The following is a 24,784-nucleotide window of genomic DNA, read 5'->3' on the forward strand; positions in this document are numbered from 1 at the left end:
TCAGAAATCTGAGCATTTGGGAAACCAATCAAAAGCCTTTTATAAAACGGTCAGTACTTTACATGCCCATGAACACAGCAACAGGTCCTGAGGACCAATCTAATCTGAAGATCTAATGTGATGTTGATTATGTTCTAGGCACGCAAGCAGAACTCGTGCTGTGAGGTCATGTGATCGCGATCTGATTGGACTGGACTCTTCGGCCACCTCTCCTCTCTGATTTTCTATTTCTTTTCTCTCTCTTTCTCTCTGTCCTGGTGTGGGCTGGTGCTTTCATCATGCAGCAGTCATAGCGAATACATGAGAGAAACGATCCAACGGTACACAATGACAGGCTCAGAGGGGGCTGATTTCCCATGATGCACCACACTTACTCTGCCATCGGTTTTCATGTTGTGTGAGAACTTGGTTTTCTTCAGCGTTCCTTGGCGGTTCCTCAGGGTCTGGCACAAGCTCAAAACGGATACAGATAAAAGCATAGAGGGGCTCCAATCAAACGTCCCCGCTGTGCCTTACTTTTAGACACAAGTGTGTTGACATCAGACTGTTTATTTAGCCTTATCTATGGACAACATGTGAGTGAAAATGCTGCGATCTCTATATTTAGACCCATTATTCGGCTTTGGCAGTTTTGAAGCGCCTTGTAGAGTGGACATGTAACGTGAATTCTTTTTTTAAATGTGACAACAGTGAACAATGTATTAAATATTGATGCGTTCATAACGGATGGATTCTCAATCCGGAATATTGTGAGTGACTGACCAAATTAAATGTTTCAAAGTCTGTTTGTGTACAATTCTAATACTTTTTCTCTCTCTTGAAAATGTAAATAAATAACTGAATCATATTAGCTTTGGTTCCCTGCATCTCGAGTTTTTATTGCGATTTGGTTTTTAATACTCTGTCACTGCACATATGAAACATTCCTGCAATATTTTCATCTGATTATAAATAAACCAGCTGGTGTATTGTGATATTTGAGAGTAATAATAAAGCCTTAAAGTGTGGTTTACTGTGAAATCAGCCCCCTTGATCCTCGTGTGACGGTAAACGCAGTTGTGAGTGTAAATCTGTGCTGTGTTAGTGATTGTGTTTGATCACATGACTCTCGCTGGACCTCTCGAATGCTGTATCCAGTCTAATGATGCTTTGCTGCTAACAGCCTGAAAGCTCCTGTTTTAAAGTTAGTGTGCTTTTTCTCTTGTTGTAAAGCTTAAACGTACATGCACAAAAGTTGAGTAAAACCAGCATTATCTGGCTGAACCTGTCAGGAACGTGTCCAGTGGGCGGTTGCATCTTCTACATTTAGACTGCTCCTTACTTTTTTTTAACTCTGTTACATAAAATGGTAAGATTGGTCTAATTGGAAAAGACTGATTGGTACCCATTGGTTAACTGCTAGTTGGTCAAACAAGGTGCGTTCTAATTTGCGTATTCATGCACTATTCTATGCCGTTAGTGCATAGAAAAAGAAAAAGTGCACTTTAAATACTCAATGATGCACTTAATTAACTGCAAAAATGAAGTGTTGGACACTTCATGCACTCAACTGTCATAACAGAGGCTTTCAGACCCTGATGTTAAATGACTTCATGGTTGAGTTGAGTACATAGTGCATAAATACATAGAGTGTTACATAGTTCATTGTCATTTGGGACACAACTAACATGGTGGGCAAGTTTATGCAACTGGTCCTACAGTTGGTCTTATTTCACCCCAAAATCAGAAGACAGACAAAATATGTTTTTTGTTTCATTTTGGGCCAGTGAAAAATTTTCATTTGTACAATTAAGCACAATTTTTTTTTAGTGTAAAGTACGTGTAAACCATGATAGTTATTGTACTGCCTTTATGCTAATTTAATTTACAAGATAAAAAAAAATGTTTTACACAGGAAATTTAAATTGGAAAATAATGAGAGTTTGGGAGTGAAACATGCTTAATTGTTTTGAAAATGATGTCTTTAAATATGCTTAATTTTGTTTAGGCAAAATAAGATTTTCTAGTGATTTTTTTGTGGTGAAATATAACCCAATTCACTCATGTTTTTCAGTCGATATATATATATGCTGTACCAGCTGGCACTAGAGGAAAGTTTTGTATGAACTGGAGAATCTACACATCCTTAAACTCGTCACTATGACATGTTCAAACACTAATGTTGTGGTCAGTAGAGCTGGATTGACATTTCTTACTCCATGGAGTGTGGTGTCGATGTAAACATTTGTTCTGCGTTTGCTTGTTTTGAATGGCTGAGGTGTTTCAGCACAGGAAACATGACAGTGTTATATTGACATCTAAATGAGTGTGTGCTTATGTATCTGCCCTCAGTAATGTACCAGTTACACTTCACATGTACCACTAACTAACTAAGACCTTTTGAGGTGCCTTCTTCTGGTAATTGCCAAATCATTGTTGGCTCATTTTAGAAGAACCTGAGCATTTAGTGATGTTTAAAAGTAATTGTTCCCCTTCACATACTCATTAATTGTAGTAAAAGTTAACATGTTGACTAATAAATATTTGGCATTAATAAAACATGCCTTTCATCAATTTTTAAACCAGTAACCTTCACCATAATTAGTCTGTTGTTCTTGTGATCAAATGAGTATTTGATGAGGACATTAAATTACAAATGCAGAATCGGTTTGTCCATTTAATATGGATATAAAAGCATTTTGTCAAAGGTTTATATTAGCCAAATAAACATAAAACAAGTCATATTTCCTCTCAAAATCAAAGAATATTAAGCTTATTTTGAGGACCTCGTGATATTATTTTCATGACAATTTATCATAAGAATTAAATGTTAATTTAATTGAAAAAATGGAGAAAAAACAAAGAAAAAAAAACTTTTTTGTTAATTACTTGTGCAATTTGAAGGTGATCTAAATGAAGCTCCGAACCTTTCCAATCAAAATCAGAACATGACACACTTTATGAAGTAGAGTGTTAGTATTAATGAAACAATATTACATGTTCAAAATTCATAAGGAATATTTCAAACATGCAGGAAGACAGGATGAACACAGTTCACTGCATGTTTACAAAGTGTCCAGACGATTCCTCAACATCCCAATGTCTCTGAAGCTGTTAGGTTTTCCCAGCCTTCTTTTCGCCGCGCTTCTTCCTTGTGTAGCGAAAACTCTTCAGTGGATTTTTGCCTCTGAAAGTCTTCTGCAAATGCAACAAAAGTTGAAAATGATTTATTCAGAGCACATTGGAGGAGCTGTTTTTATGCACAATTCAAGTCCTATTAAGTATCTAACTCTTAATAAACCAATTATGCTATTATTATATCTAGGGCTGCCTCCTAATAGTCGACTAAACGTTAGTCACTGAGAAAGGGCAAAAACTCCACAGGAAGTGGCGAAGTCATTCAGTCTGTGACGGAGAGATTATTACTGATTATTATTATGGTTTAGTATTTTTCTGTAATGCAGAACAATGTCAGCAATGTTACACATAATATTCTTTCTCAGCCCTGAAACTCAAACCATTTTCCGAAGTCACCCCAGTATATATTTAATTAAATTAATATCATAAACAGTGTTGTGTGTAACACGTTACAGTAACGCAACTACTTTTTCGGGTAAAAAGTGGTGTAACGCGCTACTACTGAAAATTTGGTAAAAAACGTAGTTCCTTTTTCAATTCGGCGAAACGTTACTTTTCCCAGGGACAGATTTGACAGCGATCTTCGTCATTTGACAGATTTGACAGCGATCGCCATCTCCGTCGTGAACGCCTACAGAGAGAAATCCATATAATGGATTTCATAATCAGAGAGTAGCCTATTTCTTTTCGTTTTGAATTGTTTTGTTTAAAGAAATTTCAAGCTTTCTATATATATATATATATATATATATATATATATATATATATATATATATATCATGCCTGTGAGGCATCCACTGAGTTTATTAATTTATGATGAGATGCTCCAGTTCACACGCAACAAGTGACCGCGCCGGCGCCTCCATGTCATGATTATATTCTCTGCTACATTTGCTTCTTATTTATTAAATCCAGGCAATTGGTTGATAAAAAATTTATTAAAATTAATAGACAATTTATACAAAACGAAATTCACTTTAAAAGAAAGGCTTTCTTCAAAACAAAACTTAATGAAGTGGTCAAAATCATGTCTGACCCACTCAATGTTTTCCGATATATTGCGCATCCATCTTACTCGCGCTGTTCACTTTTCATAATCAACATACCGTATTTTCCGGACTATAAGTCGCTCCGGAGTATAAGTCGCATCAGCCCAAAAATGCGTCATGACGAGGAAAAAAACATATATAAGTCGCACTGGACTATAAGTCGCATTTATTTAGAAATTTATTTAACAAAATCCAAGACCAAGAAAAAGTTATTTAAACAGACTTTAATTAATTAAAACAGAAGGCATTTAAGTTATTCAGCTAACGTTACACACAATAGCAGAAAGAACAACAGCCTGAATATGTGTCCGGTATGTTGTTAACGTAACACATCAACAGTTAGCTACACAATAGCATAAAGAACATACCTGAGAGGCTGCGGATAAAATAAAATAACATAACAAGACAGCGAGTCCAACAGTTATCGGTAAAGCAATTTCACCAAGCTCCCGCGATCTTATTCCACATCACTGAACCCGTTGAATTCTTCATCCTACCAGGGCGTGGAGACGCAACTGCACCGTTGATAAGCCTCTCCCGGCAGCGCGTTGTTCAAGCACCCATCTGTGGACTCGTTCCTCCAGCTCTGGCCATCTTGCTTTCAGCCCGCGATTAGTTTTCTTTGTTTTCTTCATTTCAGTTAGAGTAACCTCTGCTTTTCGCCAGTCCCTCAGAAGTTTCTCATTCACTCCAAACTCTCTTTCTGCTGCTCGATTACCGTTTTCGGCTGCATATTTTATTACCTGCAGTTTGTAATCTGCAGAATATGATTTTCTTTTTGGGGGCATTTTGTTTGCGTTCAGTCTAATATTTCAGTTAATATCAGTTGTTTTCAGTTAATTTTTTCAGCGGTAAAACTAGCTGTAGTCTAGAGCGCATAGAGCGCTCTCTCGTGGCTGTAGACGGTAATGTCACCCCCAATTTCGGCAAATGATGCATTCACGTCATACTCGCAAATAATAATCTGGGGCCGTCAGCGATCCTGTGACGAGTAAATCTTGGTAATTTTGATATATAAGTCGCACCTGACTATAAGTCGCAGGACCAGCCAAGGTATGAAAAAAAGTGCGACTTATAGTCCGGAAAATACGGTAGATGGAAAAAAAAAAACATTATAATTAGGGCTGTCAATCGATTAAAATTTTTAATCTAATTAATTACATACTCTGTAATTAATTAATCTAAATTAATCGCATACACAATCTTACAATGTTTACATGGTACAATTTCTGGTAAGCTACGTTTTTATTATTATTGCTTGACACAAATTTCACGATTTCAATTTAATTTAATTCTTGTGATTTGATGCAATATTGACTCATTTGGATAAATATTAGGTACACAAGATAGGCATTCATTTTTCTCAAGAAAAAAAAAATCTCACCCAATGCTGTAAAAATACAGAGAGCCATATCAGCTGGTAGCATTTAAGGTTAAAAATAGCTCAAATTAAATATAATGTGTGTTTATTACAAATAACAACTTTGATAACGGCTAAGTAAAAAATATAATACATAGGTAATATAGTAGTAGGCAACATAAATTTAGAAAAATACTCTCTATAGCTCTTATAGCCAACTATAACGTGCTATCATATGGTCATGAAATGGCTTTCCTGAGGTAACTTAGGCTAAATGTTATGTGACATAATTGTTCTCCAGCTGTTTTATTGACCTCTTTTCGCGGTTGAAAAACACTGATTGATCGAGGAATATACATTTCGGTAAGTTTTAGGCTGCCCTACTGTATCTTTCAACATTGGTCATTCGTGTTTATTGAGATGATCGGTTCACGTGCCGCTAGGGATCTGTCATGTCACATTTACAAGCGCCAAAACGGTATTTATTGTTTGATTTTCGTAATAAAATTAACAGAATCTGAGAGCTGAGATTTTTTTAATATCATAAGTAACGTGCTCTGTCTTGTCTGTTTCCGTGTCCTCTCTTTGGTGCGTGATTATTCTGTGCGTGAGAAAATGGTTGTGTGACGTGAGAGCGCGTGAAAAGTTACAACACACACACACACACTAGGGGTGTCCCCGACTAAGGATTTTCATAGTCGAATCAGATTCGTCAAGTCCTGCCTATAGTCGACTAATAGTCGAATGTGTGTGGTGTTGGGGAGGGGGCGGGGCTTTAACATTTTAAAGCCGCGATGTACAGAACATCACACAAAGATATGGAAGAAAATGTATAAAAACATTTTGGATCAATAAAACTAAGAAATAACATAACTAACTGCAGAAAGGCCACACTGCAGATAGGATTTGCATTTCACATGCAAATCAAATTAAATCGGCTGAATTGCCTGTACGAGCATGCTCTAAGTAGGCCTACAGCGCAACATCGATGCACTGAAAAATAATCAACAATTAAGAACACAATATAGGCCTACATTTATAATAAATAAAAATACAAAACGAAATAAGTCTGAATCAAGTCACAAGAAGCAGAACAAATGCGTGCAAAATGCCTAAAGTGCAGGGGAACAAATATTCAAAACACAAGTCACAAGTTAGATCACCCTGAGTGATCAATTAATAAAATAAAAATAAAGAAATTATTAAAATAACGAAAGTATGGCCAGGATTGTCAACTTTGTCTTTTTAACTGCAGAAACAACAATAAACGCTAAACTGGAGCGGCAGTCTTTTTAGCTAAACGTGCTCACAGTATCCAAAAATCTAATTAGAACCGGCTGAAATGTTTTGAAATCACTTGTACCCATACCTGATCGAAAAAACAAAATCCAGTCTTTCACTCGGCCTGTGTCCGTTTGAGTCTTTTCAAATTGTGTGCGCGGATAAAATACATTCTAAAACGCTTAACGTGAAAAACGCTTATAATGGCTTTGTCCTAAAACTGTTATATTAAAAGATCAAATTCTGTACACACCTTATTAATAAAGCATACTATAAAGCCTACAGAAAAGCGATGAGCCCAGAATATGAACGCAACGCGTTTTATTATAGGATACGTTAAGCATTTTTCTCCCATAGAAAACCGTTAAAGAAAAAGCTTTACGTGACTTTCTATAGGAGAAACGCGTTGCGTTCATATTCTGGGTTCATCTGCTTATCTGCACATGGAATGGTTTCTTAAGGTGTGAAGCCTACTCTGTACATACATTAAGCACGTAAAAGTGCCATTTAAGCGTTTTAAAAGCTTTTTTCACGTTAAGCGTTTTAGAATGTCCCGAGGAAAACCAACCTGTTAACTGTTAACCTGTTAACTCCTGATGCTAAATCCAGCCTTGGAGAATATCCTTTCTGATGGTGTGCATCTTTAGACTTTCTTATCCCAGACATTTTTAAAGATTTAAATCCCTGCCGACAAGACGCTCCTCTGGCGGTCACGGATCGAAAGTGAAACTTAAATCTGTCACGGGGTGTTTGGATTTAGTCACGCTGCACGCACGTTAAAAAATATTTATTAAAAGCTTCTTTCTTTGCACATTTTTATTGACAGCATTATCATAATAGGCTGTATATTAACGTATTGACAGAAAACCAGTAGTTCTTTGTGAAATCAGACATTGAGCGCACTCATATAGCCAAAATGACATAATCCTCGTTTAATAACACATCTGCGAAGATTCGACCGTGAGATTGGTAGTCGAATCAGGCTCCTCCTATCGAAGCATCGAATCTTCGACTATTCGGGGTCACCCCTAACACACACACACTTTCTCTCAGACACACTCACCGACTCACGCACACACCTGGATGCTTTGCATTGATGTGGTACTTTAGAGTTGACGAACTCCGTTTGTTATAAGTAAATGTTCCAAACAAGGATCCAAGCAGCGCGTTCTTGTCTCCCTCCTTTTCACACGAATGGTGGCTACGGCTAGAACGGCTCCGCAAAGGTCAAAACGGATCAATGGATTAATCTGCGTTATTTTTTTAACGCGTTATTTCTTCTCAGATTAATTAATCGAAATTAACGCGTTATTTTGACAGCCCTAATTATAATATTTTAACAAATATGAAACTAAATGCGCTCATTTAATGGCTACAACACATAGGCCTTGACTCTCTTATTTGTACAAATTGCTGCACATTCATTTAATTCTGAATTTTGCACATAAGTTGAAAGGCATTTGTTTACGTGCATAGTAAAAACATATCTGCAACATTTATCAAGTTCACGGATAATTGTGCGTGCATTTATTAATCATTATGATCAGCGCTTGACATTAACTTTTTTGCTCACTAGCCAATGTGGCTAGTGGTTTTCCAAAATGACTAGCCACGCAGCATTTTTACTAGCCACAGTTTTGTTGTTGTACGTTTTATATGATTAAAATTGACAATGGGGCTGAAAACGTGCTAAAATGAACTAATATTATCATTAGCTCTGATAAGGTTGTTAAGCTCCTTTTTTGATAACATGTTGTCTAAGATACACACATAAAATAGCTTCTTATTGTATATAATAAAAGTGCTGCATTGTTTGTTTGTTTTTTGTTTTACAGCAGTAAATACTGCAATACAGAGTAGAACAATTATCTGCATTAGAAACAACGAGCAAAGAATAAATAATAATTTTAAAGAAAAAATCCACAATTAAGGCACCAGGATTACAACTTTATATAGGCTATATAGGACTATATAGGACTTTGGATTGTTTTGCATCAGCTTTTCCTCAGAGCTCTGACTTAATAATTATCATCATGAAGCTCTGGTAGCTCTGAGGAACTGGAGATATGTCCACCTGAAACAAGTATAGGCCTACAGGTCTTTATTTTTCAGATTATTCCCACAAGCGCATCTCCTGCTTTCTTTCATGGCATGATTAATTTTATTAAAACATAGAATTAACTCTGGAAAGATAGTTGTGATATGACGTGACATAAGGGCAGCCCTGCTAGTAGTTAGGCCTACACCGTGGCCCTTAATCATGAAGATGATTTTTGCTTTAATACCGGCCATGCACACTCACGAACTGACTGAACGCTGTGTTGATGTGTGTGTGTATGCGACCAGTCGCGTGTGATGATCGTTCGTTTGGCGCGCGCACCCTCGCGCAGCGGCACTGCAGGAGAGCGTGAGACACGCCGGTGGTCTGGATTCTCCTGCTATTAAAAAAAGATCGCTATATCATCACATTAAGTTGATAATTAAGGGCAGACTAAAACAGCCCAGTTCGTCGCACAGTCCGCGAGTTTAATCTCCGCGTGTCTTCTTGTTTGCAGTGTTGTCGTTCAAGAGGATTCACGAATGGACCAATGAGCAAACACTAAACTATGTGCAGGTGGTACTCATGGGAGTGGTAGTGGCATAGTGTCAAATTGCAATTCGTTTGTTATGTCAGATGTCCTTTGACAAGACTACAAATCTTCAACACGCCAAAGTGGCTAGTGAGAGTGACTGTGTTACCCGCCACGGGTGAAATGCACCCGCATTTGGCGGGTGTTAATGTCAAGCCCTGATTATGATACTAAAATCATAATAAAGTAGGCTATACTATGTACAAAAAATCAGATGAGCCCAGAATATGAACGCAACGTGTTTACTTACACGTTAAGCATTTTCCTCCCATAGAAAACCATTATAAGAACGTTTAATGTGGCTTAATGCAGATTAGAATGTCCCCTTATTATGTCGAAATAACAAGATAAGTTTTATTTTTTTCCCTCCACCATGCGGTTCAGGACTTCCATAGAATACAGCCTGAATATAATTGCTTCCAGAAATGATTTTTGGGGGTGCTAACGGGGTGCTTTGGTCTTTCTTGGGGGCTTTCTTTCTAGCCCCTCCCTAGTGCCGCCCATGCATATGCCTATCCATTAACGGGCATTTCTTCATAAATATTCAACATTTTGATAAATGCATTATACATTTATGGCAATATATATGGCATTATGCATAGTAGAACTTACACATTTAGGAACAGACATTGGGTTCTGCCCAAAGTCAAGCAACATAAAAGTAACGAGTAACGTAAAAAGTTACTTTCCATATGGGGTAACTAAGTAAAGTAACGGATTGCTTTTTTTTAAGAAGTAAGGAGTAACGAGTTACACTACTTTTTAAAAGTAACTTCCCCAACACTGATCATAAACATGCGACTAATGGATTAAATGAACGAATACTAGTCTGGTCGGGGGCAGCCCTAATTATATCAATAAGTAGTTAATATATGTATGTAGAGTTTCAAAAGTGTTCAAGTAAATGAACGATTGTCACCTTAAAGCTGCTCAGCATCATGCCACCAGTTTTAAACTTCCTTTTCCTCCGTTGTTTCAGAGGATTGACGAGACTTTTCAGCGTAGCCGGGACTGAAACGGACATGAAAACTGTGTTTGAGATCCATTTCTCTGTGCGTCCAATATATAGATCAATCAAAAAGCGATCACTCCTTACTCAGGTATTCAGGCACGTTCTTCATGTGAGGTTTGATGACGGCGGGATGAAGGTCTTTGTCGTGTCGTAGCAGCTGCAGGTCTCTGGGATTGTCTTCAAAATACGTCTGTCAGATAAAGGACATTAGTTACTAGGGTCGATCAACACGAGGGAGTAACTGGTTAAAATAAGCCGTGTTTAAAGAGCACAAACCTTGAGTTTCTCTGAATTGAGCAGCTCTTGTTTGATCTCTTTCAGTCTGGCCTCCTTCATCGCCTGCTTTGTGACCGATCTCATGGCATCCTGGGTAAATTATACCATACAAGAGACTTCAGGTGAACCAAACCACAATACAGCTTCAGTACTATAAGAGGACACAAACATACCCGACATCTGTATCTGAATCCCTCGATTTCCTCCATTTTGAACCCGTACGGCTTCAAAACACATTCTGTGTCTGAAAACAAAGGAATAAATTTGCTTGCGAAAAAAAGTGTTCTTTTTTTCCTTCATATCTGCAACAAATATACAATAAATACAGTAAAAAAAATACAATAAATATTTAAAGGGGTGCCATTCTAAACAATACCATCATTTTATTTATATATATTTTTTTTATGTTAGTTTATAATATTAGGTTTTTAAGAGGAAAAGCAGGCCTGATTTAGTTCTCGGTGACCATGTTAAAATAAATATCCTCTAAAGCCTGTGACTTTCACCTCCAGTGAGAGCGCTTTCCACCTCTGTGAGCATTGGGAGTTCTGTATGAGAAATGAAGGACAGCGCAGTGCCGTGATTATCCGCACGAGCCGTTCTAAAGGGAAGCAGGGAAAATCAGGATTAACTAGTATTATTGTCAATTAAATCTAAATGTTCATTTCAATATAGCTACAATCAAATGCAATATAAATATTAGATGAAACATTTATATAGACTAAATCTTACATCAAAATTAAAAATGGCAACTAAATCAAATTAAATAAGTTTTTCAAAGTATTAAAATTTCTAAAAAGTGATATAAATATAAATGATATAATTAAATTATAATAGAATTTAAAAAACAAAGACTATAAAAATGACAAAAGTATATAAAATTATTAAAATGAAAATATAAAAATCAATAAGTAGTATTAACTAAATCTATTAGAAATAATTTAAGTTAATTTAAATTAAGCTGAAATAAAATAAAAGATAAATTTTAGATGAAAGACAAACAAAATCTTAAACGAAAAGAAAAAAAAAACACTAAATGAAATAAGTTTGTTAAAGTGCAAAAATTTCTAAAACTGAAATCAATATAAATTCATGCTAAAGAGAATAAAAAAGACTATACAATGACAAAAGCACATAAATGACTAAATCTATAACTAAAAATATCAAAATAAATAATAATTATTGTTGTTAACAAACTAAAATAAAAACTATTAAAAATAAGTTTCATTAATGTGAATAAAGTCGATAATAATCGTCAGTGTACCTGCCGACGCGGTGAATGTAGGACTCAACTGAAGTGGGAAAATCAAAGTTGATCACATTAGACACATTGTGAAAGTCGATCCCTCTGGAAACGCCATATTCCTTGTCTTTGCCTCTGAGAGGACAAAACAAAATTCAGTATAAATGTTTGAAGCTGAAACCATTTTAACACACCAACCATTTAAAACAAAAAGAAAACATATTTCATATTTTAAAATGATTTCCATTTCATTAGCAGGGAACTCATACTTTCCACTTTTCCCAGAGTTCTTTTTCTTCTTTCCTTTCTCCTGTGTTTTCTGGGAACTTGCAACGGGATTCTCTAGTCCTTGTTCATCCGTGGCGATGATGTAATTGTAGAAGCCTTGATTAAACTGAGCGATAATGTGACACCTGAAAAACCGACCGAAATAAAAACTGATTTAAGTAGATCGAATGCAACATGAAAACAGCATTAAACACATTTAACACGTGTGATGTGACGATATTCACAACAATAATATTTATAGATATTACTGGTTAATGTTTTTTTTTCTCCAACCTCATGGCATTGTATACATCAGCAAGATGTATTATAACAGGAAATATTTTAAACAACGGTAAATAATGGCACAAATACCAGTAAACTGACGAGCGCAAACCTTCCGTGATTCATTTAAATACTCTAGTCTCCTCCCATACATTTTGCGTCTGAAAGGGAAACTCCTTAGCCTGGATGCCAGCCGAACTAAGCCTCGCCCACAACATTTGAGGATGGGACGTTCGGTCTGGACTTGATCCGTTGTGAAGCAAGTATGCCCGAACCAAAGCTGTTCCGACCAATCAAATCATCAGGGCGGGCTTTATACGATGATGGACAGATGATCGCAACGTAATCATCACGTCACCAAAGAGCGCTTGGGTTGAGTTCGTTTACAACAAAGATGGCCGCCGCTGGAGAACTGAGATGTGTAGATTCAGCCATCGCGTCTGTTATAGAAGATGTAGACAGCGCAATCATTTTAACACTCTGGGGTCCTTCGGCCCAAATGGACCCGAAGCATTTAAAAATTTTTTTTTTTTTTTTTTAAATCATAGCTTTATCGGAAAGGTCCGGTGGTTGTCCGATGGTTGTAAAAGAAATAGTCACACTCAGGGCCTTTGGGTCCAAATAGACCCGCATAGGAAATGAATGGGAAATTGGCAAAAATGTGAAAATACAGAGTTTTTTTGTGCGTACAATCTACAAATCAGCCACGATCCAGAAAAAAAGCACACAACAGTGAAGGGGTGAATCTATAAAACATCAAGAGTGCAAAGCAGACACATCCACACACACACAAACACACTTTTATACACATACACACTAATAAATTCAGATTACATATGGGTTTTGAATTTTTGAAATGCTCAGTTTGTCCACCAGATGGCATCCATCTCATTTCAAAAATTGCTTTCATGAGGCCTAGGCTTGACTCTAAAATGAAATACAGCTTTAAAAAAAAAAAAAAAAAAATTCCTATTATATTCAATGGGGAAAAAATGGGTCATAATTATTGCATTAATATTAATTATAAATCATTTTTATTTTTGAAATGATCTCAAAACACCAAAAAAGAAAAGAAAAAATATTATAAAAAACAAGTAAAAAAAAAAAAAAAGGTGATTTTTTAAAAATAAATATTAATCCCACCCTTCCGGCCCATTTGGACCCGAAGGTCCTGAGTGTGACTCTGAAATGAAGGACCCCAAGAGGAACAGAGAACCGCGATCAAGGCATTTGTCGATCCAATTGAGTGCAGAGGCATTTTCTTTCCTGGTTGGGTTGAAACGCCCCATAATCACAGCCCAATGGAGCAGCATCAGACTCACATGCTGACTAGACTGAATATGAAGACGTCAGGCTAGAAACTCCTACAAATGCTTATGAATAACGTCAGCCGCTACAATAACCCTGTCCACGCCTTTTCAGCGCTAATTCCTCACTGCGTGTCTTTACTGAATCCCGACAGGAGTTTTTTAAAGCCAACTGAGGGTTTGCGTTGGCACAAGCTGTTAGTAAATCTGGCCCATAATATATTAAAGCATCTTTGGTGTTTCCATGGTTTTTTTCTGGAAATTGAGGGTATGATGTCACTGACAGGCGACGCAATGACACGGGACGTTACACAGGTTAAAATAACCGATTTCTCTGGATTTAAACATAATTGGAAACAAGTACACAAGGTATATATATAATATACTTGTATAATATACAAAATATATAATACTTATGCTAGTGGTTTTTGGATATTTTAATACAAATATCTTACATATTATGCAATTCTTAAATTTCTGTTATGTCATTTTTCCTAAATAAATTATATAAAAAACTTTTTTTTATTTAATTCTATTTCAGCTTTATTTTTATCATTTTTAATAAGTTTAAGTTCATGATAATGAACCTGGACGTGCCTCAACACAAAACTGCTGACTCGACCAATAGCAGCAGGACTATTTAATGGTGCAGAAATCACACACTGCAGCTTTAAGAAAATAAACTTTGATTTCAAGTCTCTTCTCCTACCTGGAGTGAACCGGCAGTTCAGAGTTCAGGACACAAGCAGGGATGCTGAACTGCTCCAAAAACAGTTTGAGCCGGTAACAGCGGTCCACATCGCCGACGAATATGAGGGACTTCCCTCGAACCAGGCCGAGCTTCAGGAGTGTGTAGATGAGCAGGAACTTGTCCTCCTCCTCACACTGGACACTGTATTGCTGGAGCTGAGAGCTGTCGGGCAGCTGGGAACCCTGGAGCTTCAGCGTCACCTACAGCAGGAGCAGGAGAACCATCAGATCCAGACAACACACACACACACACACACACACACGCTGCTAACACTTCTCTGCTACTGCACTCACTGGGTTATGGAGGACGAGCTCTTTCAGGGCCTGAACGTCGTCATTCAGCGTCGCCGACATGAGGAACGCCTGGTAGATCTTGGGGAAGTGACTGCAGAGGGGAACAGACAAATACTAGATGTTGTAACAAAGCGCCTCTTAAGGAGAAGTGTCCAGTCAAGCTGCTCTATTAAAGGGTTAGTTCACCCAAAAATGAAAATGATGTCATTAATGACTCTCCCTCATGTCGTTCCAAGCCCGTAAGACCTCCGTTCATCTCCGGAACACAGTTTAAGATATTTTAGATTTAGTCCGAGAGCTTTCTGTCCCTCCATTGAAAATGTGTGTACGGTATACTGTCCTTGTCCAGAAAGGAAATGAAGACATCATCAAAGTAGTCCATGTGACATCAGTGGGTTAGTTAGAGTGTGTTGAAGCATCAAAAATACATTTTGGTCCAAAAATAACAAAAACTACGACTTTATTCAGCATTGTATTGTGTTCCGGTTCTGTTGTGGATCCGCGTTCAGTGCCGCTGCTGACGTGTGTCTGGTGTGTGTGTGTGTGTGTGTATTCGGGTTCTGTTGTGGATCCGCGTTCAGTGGCACTGCTGACGTAAGACGCTGCTGACGTGTGTCTGGTGTGTGTGTGTGTGTGTGTGTGTGTGTGTGTGTGTGTGTATTCCGGTTCTGTTGTGGATCCGCGTTCAGTGCCGCTGCTGACGTGTGTCTGGTGTGTGTGTGTGTGTGTGTGTGTGTGTATTCGGGTTCTGTTGTGGATCCGCGTTCAGTGGCACTGCTGACGTAAGACGCTGCTGACGTGTGTCTGGTGTGTGTGTGTGTTCGGGTTCAAATAAATATGGCTGGGCAAAAAAATGCAAGTCTTCCTCTGTGTGGAAATCCTTGTTTGACATGTTTGTGAAGATTGTTTTGTTTCCAGCGTGCGTCTCCCTCAGACTGTAAACGAAGCTCGGGCGCACCAGACACACACACACACACCAGACACACGTCAGCAGCGTCTTACGTCAGCGGCGGCACTGAACGCGGATCCACAACAGAACCGGAATACACACACACACACACACCAGACACACGTCAGCAGCGTCTTACGTCAGCGGCATCACTGAACGCGGATCCACAACAGAACCCGAATACACACACACACACACACACACACACACACCAGACACACGTCAGCAGCGTCTTACGTCAGCAGCGTCACTGAACGCGGATCCACAACAGAACCCGAAGACACACACACACACACACACACACCAGACACACGTCAGCAGCGGCACTGAACGCGGATCCACAACAGAACCCGAATACACACACACACACACACACACACACACACACACGTCAGCAGCGTCTTACGTCAGCGGCGGCACTGAACGCGGATCCACAACAGAACCCGAATACACACACACACACACACACCAGACACACGTCAGCAGCGTCTTACGTCAGCAGCGGCACTGAACGCGGATCCACAATAGGGCTGCAACGATTAGTCGACGTTGTCGACAACGTCGACAATAAAAATTTGTCGACAAATATCTTTGTTGTCGAGTAGTCGTTTGATCTCACGTGACCTAATGTAAGGGCCTGCAATATCGCGATTTGACCGCTACGGCGCTGTAGCGCTAGAGTGTAGTGCAGCCCTTACAAATGCTATTGCGGTAGAAGAAAACACAGCGCGAATTATGACAGTGCAAACGAATCCGAACTAGCAAGGTTTAGGTTTGGGAAAGTTTCACAAAACTTCAAATCAAGAATGCTGTCGTGTGCAATACATGCAAGGCGGAACTTGCTTTTCTCCCGTGAAAAAGCACAACATGCATGTTGGAGTGCAAGAAGAAACATCCCGGCAAAAGAGGAGCCGGTGAGAAGTGAGTGTTCTCCAGCTGGAGCTTAACGTTACTAACCAGCGGTAAATCTCTCTTTATTAGAGAATGCAATACTACTAATAATAGTAATTATATTATCAATAGTAATATATTTACAGTAATGTGATGACTTATTTTGCATAAAAAAAAAGCTTGATCGAGCTTAGGAGCTTAGCTTTAATTATTGTAACACTATTAGTATATTAGGTATTATTATAGTCTTATCACTTGCCTGTATTTTGTTCAATAATCATGAAGACTTACAAAACGAGATGTTATATCCTTCATATGATATAGGAAGAATATCATGGCAGTTACTTTATCATACTATAAATTAAAAGGTGAATGAGAACGTCTCTGTCAGCTCAATTGTCATGTAAAAAAAAGATTGTAATTTTATACTTATAATAATTGTTTGCAGATTAATATTTTACCATTCTTTGTGTCCTGGTGTAAATGTCCCTGTTTCAGTTCTAAGAAAAGCAGTGGGCCTATTAAACAATGCTTAGAGAGCATTTGTGTGTGATTTGAGTTGGACCGAAATCTGAAAACTTAAAGAGAATGACCTGTTTAGTTGGCTCAAAGTTCATTAAAACAACTATTTCAAAAGCTGAAGTGATTTTCTTTTTTTATATTATAGTTAGAATATGTATAACTCAATGTTTTAACTAATTGGAAAAGCTGAATAATCGTTCCAAACCTACTGATTAGTCTGCGAAATAATCGACGATTAGTCGATTAATCGTTCTAATAATCGTTAGATTAATCGATTATCAAAATAATCGTTTGTTGCAGCCCTAATCCACAACAGAACCCGAATACACACACACACACACACACACACACACACCAGACACACGTCAGCGGCAGCACTGAACGCGGATCCACAACAGAACCGGAACACAATACAATGCTGAATAAAGTCGTAGTTTTTGTTATTTTTGGACCAAAATGTATTTTTGATGCTTCAACACACTCTAACTAACCCACTGATGTCACATGGACTACTTTGATGATGTCTTTATTTCCTTTCTGGACAAGGACAGTATACCGTACACACATTTTCAATGGAGGGACAGAAAGCTCTCGGACTAAATCTAAAATATCTTAAACTGTGTCCCGAAGATGAACGGAGGTCTTACGGGCTTGGGACGACATGAGGGAGAGTCATTAATGACATCATTTTAATTTTTGGGTGAACTAACCCTTTAATAGTCCATCAAAGAATACTTCCAAGATGACCATGGGACTCTTTCGAATTAAAAAGCCTTTATTATCAGATGGCTACATTCAACAAATCTAAAAACTCTCCAACGCGTTTCGGCCCATGCCTTCCTCAGGGAGAGCAACACAACAAACTCACCCATGCATTTTGATTGGATTGGATTGCATTTAATTTCTTTGATGGACTAGATGTTGTGACGTGTGTTTGCCTATACAAAACTTCCTGTGCACAAGTTTGGGTTGTGTCGAAAAGGTGTTGCTGCATGAACTATTTTCTGTAATATAAGTCGTGTTTTATTTATCATCTGAAACGTGCCGTGACTTATAATGGGTCAAGCACACATATACGCAGGGTACGTGAGTCTCTGAATAGCACATTTCTTACACACCGATAGTTTCAGTTTCACTTTAAATAAAAAATTTTAAGCTTGGCATTTATAAGAAATGTTGTTTATAATGAATGCTGCTATAATTTATGTTTGATTTATACTTATATTTTTCATTCCTGTTCTGAATCCCGGTAAATTTAAAAGATTTGTTGTGGAGTGAGGGAAACTAAAATACATGTATAATAAGTTTATAATGCTTGTAAACTAGTGCTGTCAAACAATTAAAATATTTAATCGCGATTAATCGCATTAATGTCATAGTTAAAGGATTAGTTCACTTTTAAAAAACTTTTGCTGATAATTTACTCACCCCCATGTCATCCAAGATGTCCATGTCTTTCTTTCTTCAGTCGAAAAGAAATTAAGGTTTTTGATGAAAACATTCCAGGATTTTTCTCCATATAATGCACTTTACAGGGCACCAAACGGTTCAAGGTCCAAAAGACAGTTTCAGTGCAAACTGCAAACTGTTCAAAGGGCTTTAAACGATTCCAGACGATGAATAAGGGTCTTATCAAGCGAAACGATCGCTCATTTAAAAAAGAAATAACAAAGTTTAAGTTTTATAAGCTCACATGCTCGCCTTTCTCTGTTCTGTGTGACTCTCCTGTTCGAACTCGTTCATCAAAATGAACAAATCTTTTTCCGAGTCATTTCGTTCTTTTCGTTCGTTAAATGAACCAAATGACTTGAAAAAAGATTTGTTCATTTTGATGAACGAGTTCGAACAGGAGAGTCACACAGAACAGAGAAAGGCGGGCATTTGAGCTTATAAAACTTAAACTTTGTTATTTATTTTTTAAATGAGCGATCGTTTCGCTTGATAAGACCCTTATTCATCGTCTGGTGTCGTTTAAAGCCCTTTGAACAGTTTGCAGTTTGCACTTAAACTGTCTTTTGGACCTTGAACCGTTTGGTGCCCAGTAAAGTGCATTATATGGAGAAAAATCCTGGAATGTTTTCATCAAAAACCTTAATTTCTTTTCGACTGAAGAAAGAAAGACATGGACATCTTGGATGACATGGGGGTGAGTAAATTATCAGCAAAAGTTTTTTTAAAAGTGAACTACTCCTTTAACTCGCGATTAATCGCAATTAATCGCACATTTTTATCTATTCTAAATGTCTCTTGATTTCTTTTTGTCCCATTCTTTTTTCTCATTTTAACGCTCTTATCAACATGGAAAAGTGGATGGGCTTGCTTTGTGCAATTGTTTTTTTATTGAAAACAACATTGGCATATACTGTGTTCAATTTTACACTAACATTCTCACTTAGAGCAAATAATCTCTCACACAATGTTACACTGTCCATCAATAAAAGGGTGAAAGAAATACTGACGAGGTCCTGATATTGACGAGGGGGCGGAGAATTCGCATCAGCTGTGTGTGTGTGTGTGTGTGTGTGTGTGTGTGTGTGTGCTTGGCCATCATCAAGTGGTATTTCAGACTGGACGTGCTGCGATGATGATAGCTCAGTTCACAACGACAAAACACACAGATCACTTTGGTCTCGTCAATGGAAACATTTAGCAACTTTTTAAAAGTAAACTTTCCATTCAGAATCTTATTGGCATCCATTTCGGCGTCTCGCGCTCGTCATCCACTCAAAACGGTACCTTAACCAACTATTTGGCCGTCTCGCAGACCCAAACAAGTGTGTGCGGCGTGCCTGTTGTTTTGTTTCTGGTCTAGCTAGGTCCGCTTGCGCTTTCAAAACGTCCTCGCGCGGCGCAAGCCATTGAAATGAATAGGTTTCATAGAGCCGCGCATGCCGCGTCCTGTTGCAAAAGCATGTGGAAAAAAACTACAAAGTTTGCTAGGCCAAAAAGACTGCTAATCGCGCGATAAAAAATTGTACGCCGTTAAAATGGGTTTGCGTTACCGCTGTTAATAACGCGTTTAACTGACAGCCCTATTGTAAACGATTTGTTTTATTAACCAATATTTTAAATTATTTTTTGAGTAATAATACAAGTGACTTTTTTTTCTCTCAATGCAATTTTGACCCGGTCCGACTAATAGTCAGATGTGACTTATTTTTCTGGAAAACATGGTTTTGCAAATTAATCTAGTTAACAAGACACACACTTTTCACACATCCAAGTAATTCATATCACAAGGGGTCTGTTTACTCCTGGTATTATGATGCGTATTGGTTGATCGGATCACAAGTAGACGAGGGAAACACCTGGTGTTAATCCGCCTCTTTTGTTCACTTTCAACCACATCTGAGTTTGGCTAATTTACATATGAACACGACTGAAGACGACGGGAAAAATAACGGAGAGCAGAAGCTTTAGTTTCTGCTTTGACAGGCGAACGCTGTGTGTGTGTGTGTTAGAAATCAGGAATGGAGAGAACATTGTGCTTGGTACATTTTTCTTCTTCAAACCAAACTTGGGTCTCCAGCCGACAGTTTAAATCCCGTCTAACTAGCACACTTCCCATAATGTTCCCTCATGAGGACAGTAGACGGAGAGAAGACGGTGTTTAGTGGCTGTTTGAACACACTCGACCACATGAGCGTTTACACTACGAAAGCAATCCGGTCTAATGTGTTTTCACTACCTCTGGAAGTGGCAGAAAGTGGACAAGCTCAAAACGTATTAGACCCCGATTACAGCTGTATTTAGAGTCGTCCACTTGTGATCCGATCGAGCAAAACGCATCTTAATACCAGCTGTAAACAGGGCCGAGCTGTTTTAATCAAACACGTACCACAACAGGCTTTTAAGATCTGCTTCAAACCCAAACGAGAAGAGTAGATCAGCCTCGTCGATGACCAGCATCTCTAATGAAGTTTGCAGCTGCAGGTTCTGGGCGTTGATGTGAGCCTGAACACGGGACGGCGTGCTCACCACAATATCTGGCTTCTCCATTAAAATAGGCCTGTGAAAGACAAAGAATTGTAAATGTTTCTTGAAATCAATATTAAATTGCACTTAGAATGAGACTTGAGAGCTTAAATAAGCTTGAATGAGACTTAATGAGATTTAACCTACTCCTGAATGAACCTGATTTAACTTGAGCATGGTTATTATTGTTAAAGGGGTCCTTTAATGCTATCATCTTTCTTTAGTCCCTCCAGCGGGAGTTCTTCTCTATATCAGTGTCAGTGTTTCTGAACTCCCTGAAACGCCTCCATTGTAGTCTTGAGTTTCTTCCGGGAACGAACACGTCACAATATTCCTCATTTAAATAATTCATTCGCAGAATAAAGGGGCGGGGCCTGGTTGAGTTAGTTAGTAGTGTGTTGAACTGGTGGTTATGGTAAGGGACGGGACATTTCCCAAACACACTGGGAGCTCTTGACCAATCACAACACACTGATTCAGCCGACCAATCAGAGCACAGTGTGCTTTTCAGAAGGAGGAGCTTCACAGAGACAGGAACTAAACAGAGCGTTACTGACAGACTGGGAAGAGACGAGCTGCAACAATGGAGAATATGAGGAAAATAATGTTTTTTTTTAACATTCAAGCATGAAAACTTATTCTAATAGAGCCCAAAAACAAAATCAAGACTTGGGCATAATAAGTCCCCTTTAACTACAACTAAAACTATTATATTAACTGAAATAAAAAAATAAATAAACCTAAATAGTAATATTAAAACATAATAATAATAATAAAATTGACAAAAGTACAAAAATAACTAAAATAAAAAAAGTAAATATTTAATAAACGATAATTCTAAATATTAATAAATACTATAACAGTATATAAATAATACTAAAATAGCACTGAACTTGAGTTTTACTTCTTGCATTCAATATTTCACATGTCCCAGGCTTCAGAGGTGGTTTTGTTGAAATATTGGTTCGTTTGATTTATAAAAACCAAATTAGTTCAGAAAGTAATTTCTGAACTAATACATACAATTCAAGAACGATATCATCAAATCTTATATCAAATTGAGTTCCATGTATAGATATAGTTCCTTTAGCAAATATGCTCAGTCCAGTGATTTAATAAAGTGATTTGTTGTAGTACTGACTTCTGTGCCGATAGATCCGCCTTCCCGGAGATGTCTGCCACTCGCACGTCTCTGCCGCAGTACGCAGTGAGCTGGCGGATCATGGTTTGGACCTGCTGGCCCAGTTCTTTAGTCGGGACCAGGACTAGAGCTCTAATGGCCTGCTCACGTACAGTCTGCTCACAGCAAACATTCAACACCAGTGACAACAAATGTTACTTATTTCAGTCATTGAGGCTTAGTATAAACTAAGTATAAACGAATAAAAGCCACACATCACCTGTTTGGACGTGAGGATTCTTTGGATCAGTGGGACCGCATAGGCTGCGGTTTTTCCTGATCCGGTTCGAGCTCGGGCCAGCAGATCTTTCCCCTCCAGCGCCAGCGGGATGGCTTTCTCCTGGATGAGGGTGGGCTGAGACCAGCCTAAATCAGCCAGAGCCTGACAAACACAACAGCAACACTAAATAATGCATCCTTCACATCCCCTGAAGATGATCTGATCACAAGTGGACAGCACTAAAATACAAGAGTAAATGGGATCCGAAATGTTTTTGTGATTTGAGACATCAACATGCAGTGACACAAATCATGTGAGCACATCTGAAAATCAGAAATGATATATACTAGTGCCCGTGCAAAATCTGTTTTTGTGTGTGTTTTTATTAATTGTTGGTTTGGTGTGTTTGAGTGCTGCTCATTGTTACAATTACACATTTGTGCATGATAGAAAGCAAATACTGATACTGACGACATACAATAAATATGGAAAATTGAACTACATGGTTGCATAACAATTTATAATGGTGATATGGTGACAATTTATAATGTTTTTTAGTAATTGTTGGTTTGGTGTGTTTGAGTGCTCATTGTTACATTTACACAGCAAAAGTTCAGTGACATTTTTATTTGTAGCTGATTTAATGTTTACAGAGTGTTTATGTCAGAATGTTTATTTTTAAACCACAACCTAAACATCATCTAAACATCTTTAATGTGTGCTTCTTTTACCGATATCTTTTGCATTTCTAATCGAAACAACGTCAAACTCGGCACTGCACTTACTCGTGCCCGTGGCAAGACACCCGTCAAGTTTGAAAACCATCGGACTAACGGTTCGAGAGATATGCGAATAACAGACACACACACACACTCAACCGATATAAAGTTGGTTTGACGTTGGAAGTTTGACATTTGTCAGAGATTCAAAATGTCAAAACATAAAACTTCTTTGTCTTAATAACATTACTATTACCACTAATACTACTCCCAATGTATAACATTTACGGTGTGTTTTTACCAGGTGAGATTGAGTGTGTGTGTTTAAAGGCTTTGTGTGCACAGTTTGTGCACCTTTTTTTTTAAGAGTAAAGCATATGGATAAAACAATTGAGCGTTTTTCCTCTTCATTTTGTACTTTGTAGACGGTCCCCATCTGCTGTTTTACATTACACAATTTATAGGTTGCAATACAGTAAAGCCGATTAAAACACATAACCTACACTGGGTGTGTTCTCTTCTACATTTTGAAACCGTTCGACCACAACCTGTTTTTCGTTCTTATGCCAAATCGTTATTGATGTATTGAAGTGTTTCTGAGCTGAATCTCTGACAAATGTCAAACTTCCAACGTCAAACCAACTTTATATCGGTACACAGACCGACATTTCTGTAATTTATAGATAGATATTAGTGCTGTCAAAAGTTTTTTTATTTTTTTTATTTGTGTATATATATATATATATATATCTGTCTGTCTGTGAGTTTATATACAGTATATACAAACACACACACACACACACATATATATAAATACAGTAACTTATATACACCCACAAACACATACATGTGATATATATATATATATATATATTAGTGCTGTTAAGTCGATCTAACATATATATATTATGTAAACAAAGTATTTTATGTTAGATCGACTTAACAGCACTAATATATATATATATATATATATATATATATATATATTTGTGCGCGTGTACATATTACCACAGTTTTACTGTACTAACTATTGTATTTTGGAAGGAACTATGGTATTCATATAACTAAATACAGCATTTATGGTGAATCTGTTGAACCAAAAAGAAATGTTTGCATAGATCCAATAAGAGATCTATTTTATTCTATTTCAGAAATGACAGTACTAATGTTAGCAAGTAAATATAATGTCGAAACAGACACTAAATTCCTACAAACGGCACAAAACACACTGATGATATCCTGCTGTCTGCTATTTCGAGGCAGTCAGACTTTATATTATTAGCACGACTATATATTTTACCTTTAACAGCCGATCATCTAAGCCCATCTCATGAAAAAGTAGTCTATCCTCCTCCATCTTCACACGTGTGTTTGCGCACAGACAGACGAGCGAAACATTGAACCCGCTGCGCCACAGCGCCACTTATGGTACTGGAGGGGAACTGCAGGTCAAACCACAC

General features: G+C 37.8%; 2 protein-coding genes across 3 annotated transcripts in view; one reads left to right on the forward strand and one right to left on the reverse strand.

The window, feature by feature from the left end:
• ykt6 (YKT6 v-SNARE homolog (S. cerevisiae)) overlaps positions 1–850 on the forward strand; it is a 6,676-nt gene extending 5,826 nt beyond the window's left edge. For both annotated transcript variants that reach the window (XM_056240710.1, XM_056240709.1), the window contains exons 7-8: positions 1–49; positions 139–850. The exon at positions 1–49 is cut by the window's left edge and continues 53 nt beyond it. In XM_056240710.1, coding sequence (XP_056096685.1) covers positions 1–49; positions 139–174 — 85 coding nt within the window. In that variant the 3' untranslated portion in view covers positions 175–850. The remainder of the gene's footprint in view (positions 50–138) is intronic.
• A 2,064-nt stretch (positions 851–2,914) lies between these two features.
• On the reverse strand, positions 2,915–24,759 carry ddx56 (DEAD (Asp-Glu-Ala-Asp) box helicase 56). The gene is made up of 14 exons (XM_056240725.1): positions 24,625–24,759; positions 22,606–22,767; positions 22,347–22,501; positions 21,069–21,239; positions 14,869–14,959; positions 14,534–14,775; positions 12,238–12,381; positions 11,990–12,103; positions 11,232–11,326; positions 10,899–10,969; positions 10,726–10,815; positions 10,534–10,639; positions 10,357–10,448; positions 2,915–3,174 (listed from the first exon to the last, which is right to left on the reverse strand). Exons 1-14 carry the CDS (start codon positions 24,679–24,681, stop codon positions 3,094–3,096), a joined length of 1,671 nt encoding a protein of 556 aa, XP_056096700.1. The 5' UTR covers positions 24,682–24,759; the 3' UTR covers positions 2,915–3,093.
• Positions 24,760–24,784: the final 25 nt, after the last annotated feature.

Source organism: Rhinichthys klamathensis, unplaced genomic scaffold (assembly GCF_029890125.1).
Source record: "Rhinichthys klamathensis goyatoka isolate OS25496 unplaced genomic scaffold, OSU_Roscu_1.1 h1tg000606l_1, whole genome shotgun sequence".
Lineage (NCBI taxonomy): Eukaryota > Metazoa > Chordata > Actinopteri > Cypriniformes > Leuciscidae > Rhinichthys > Rhinichthys klamathensis.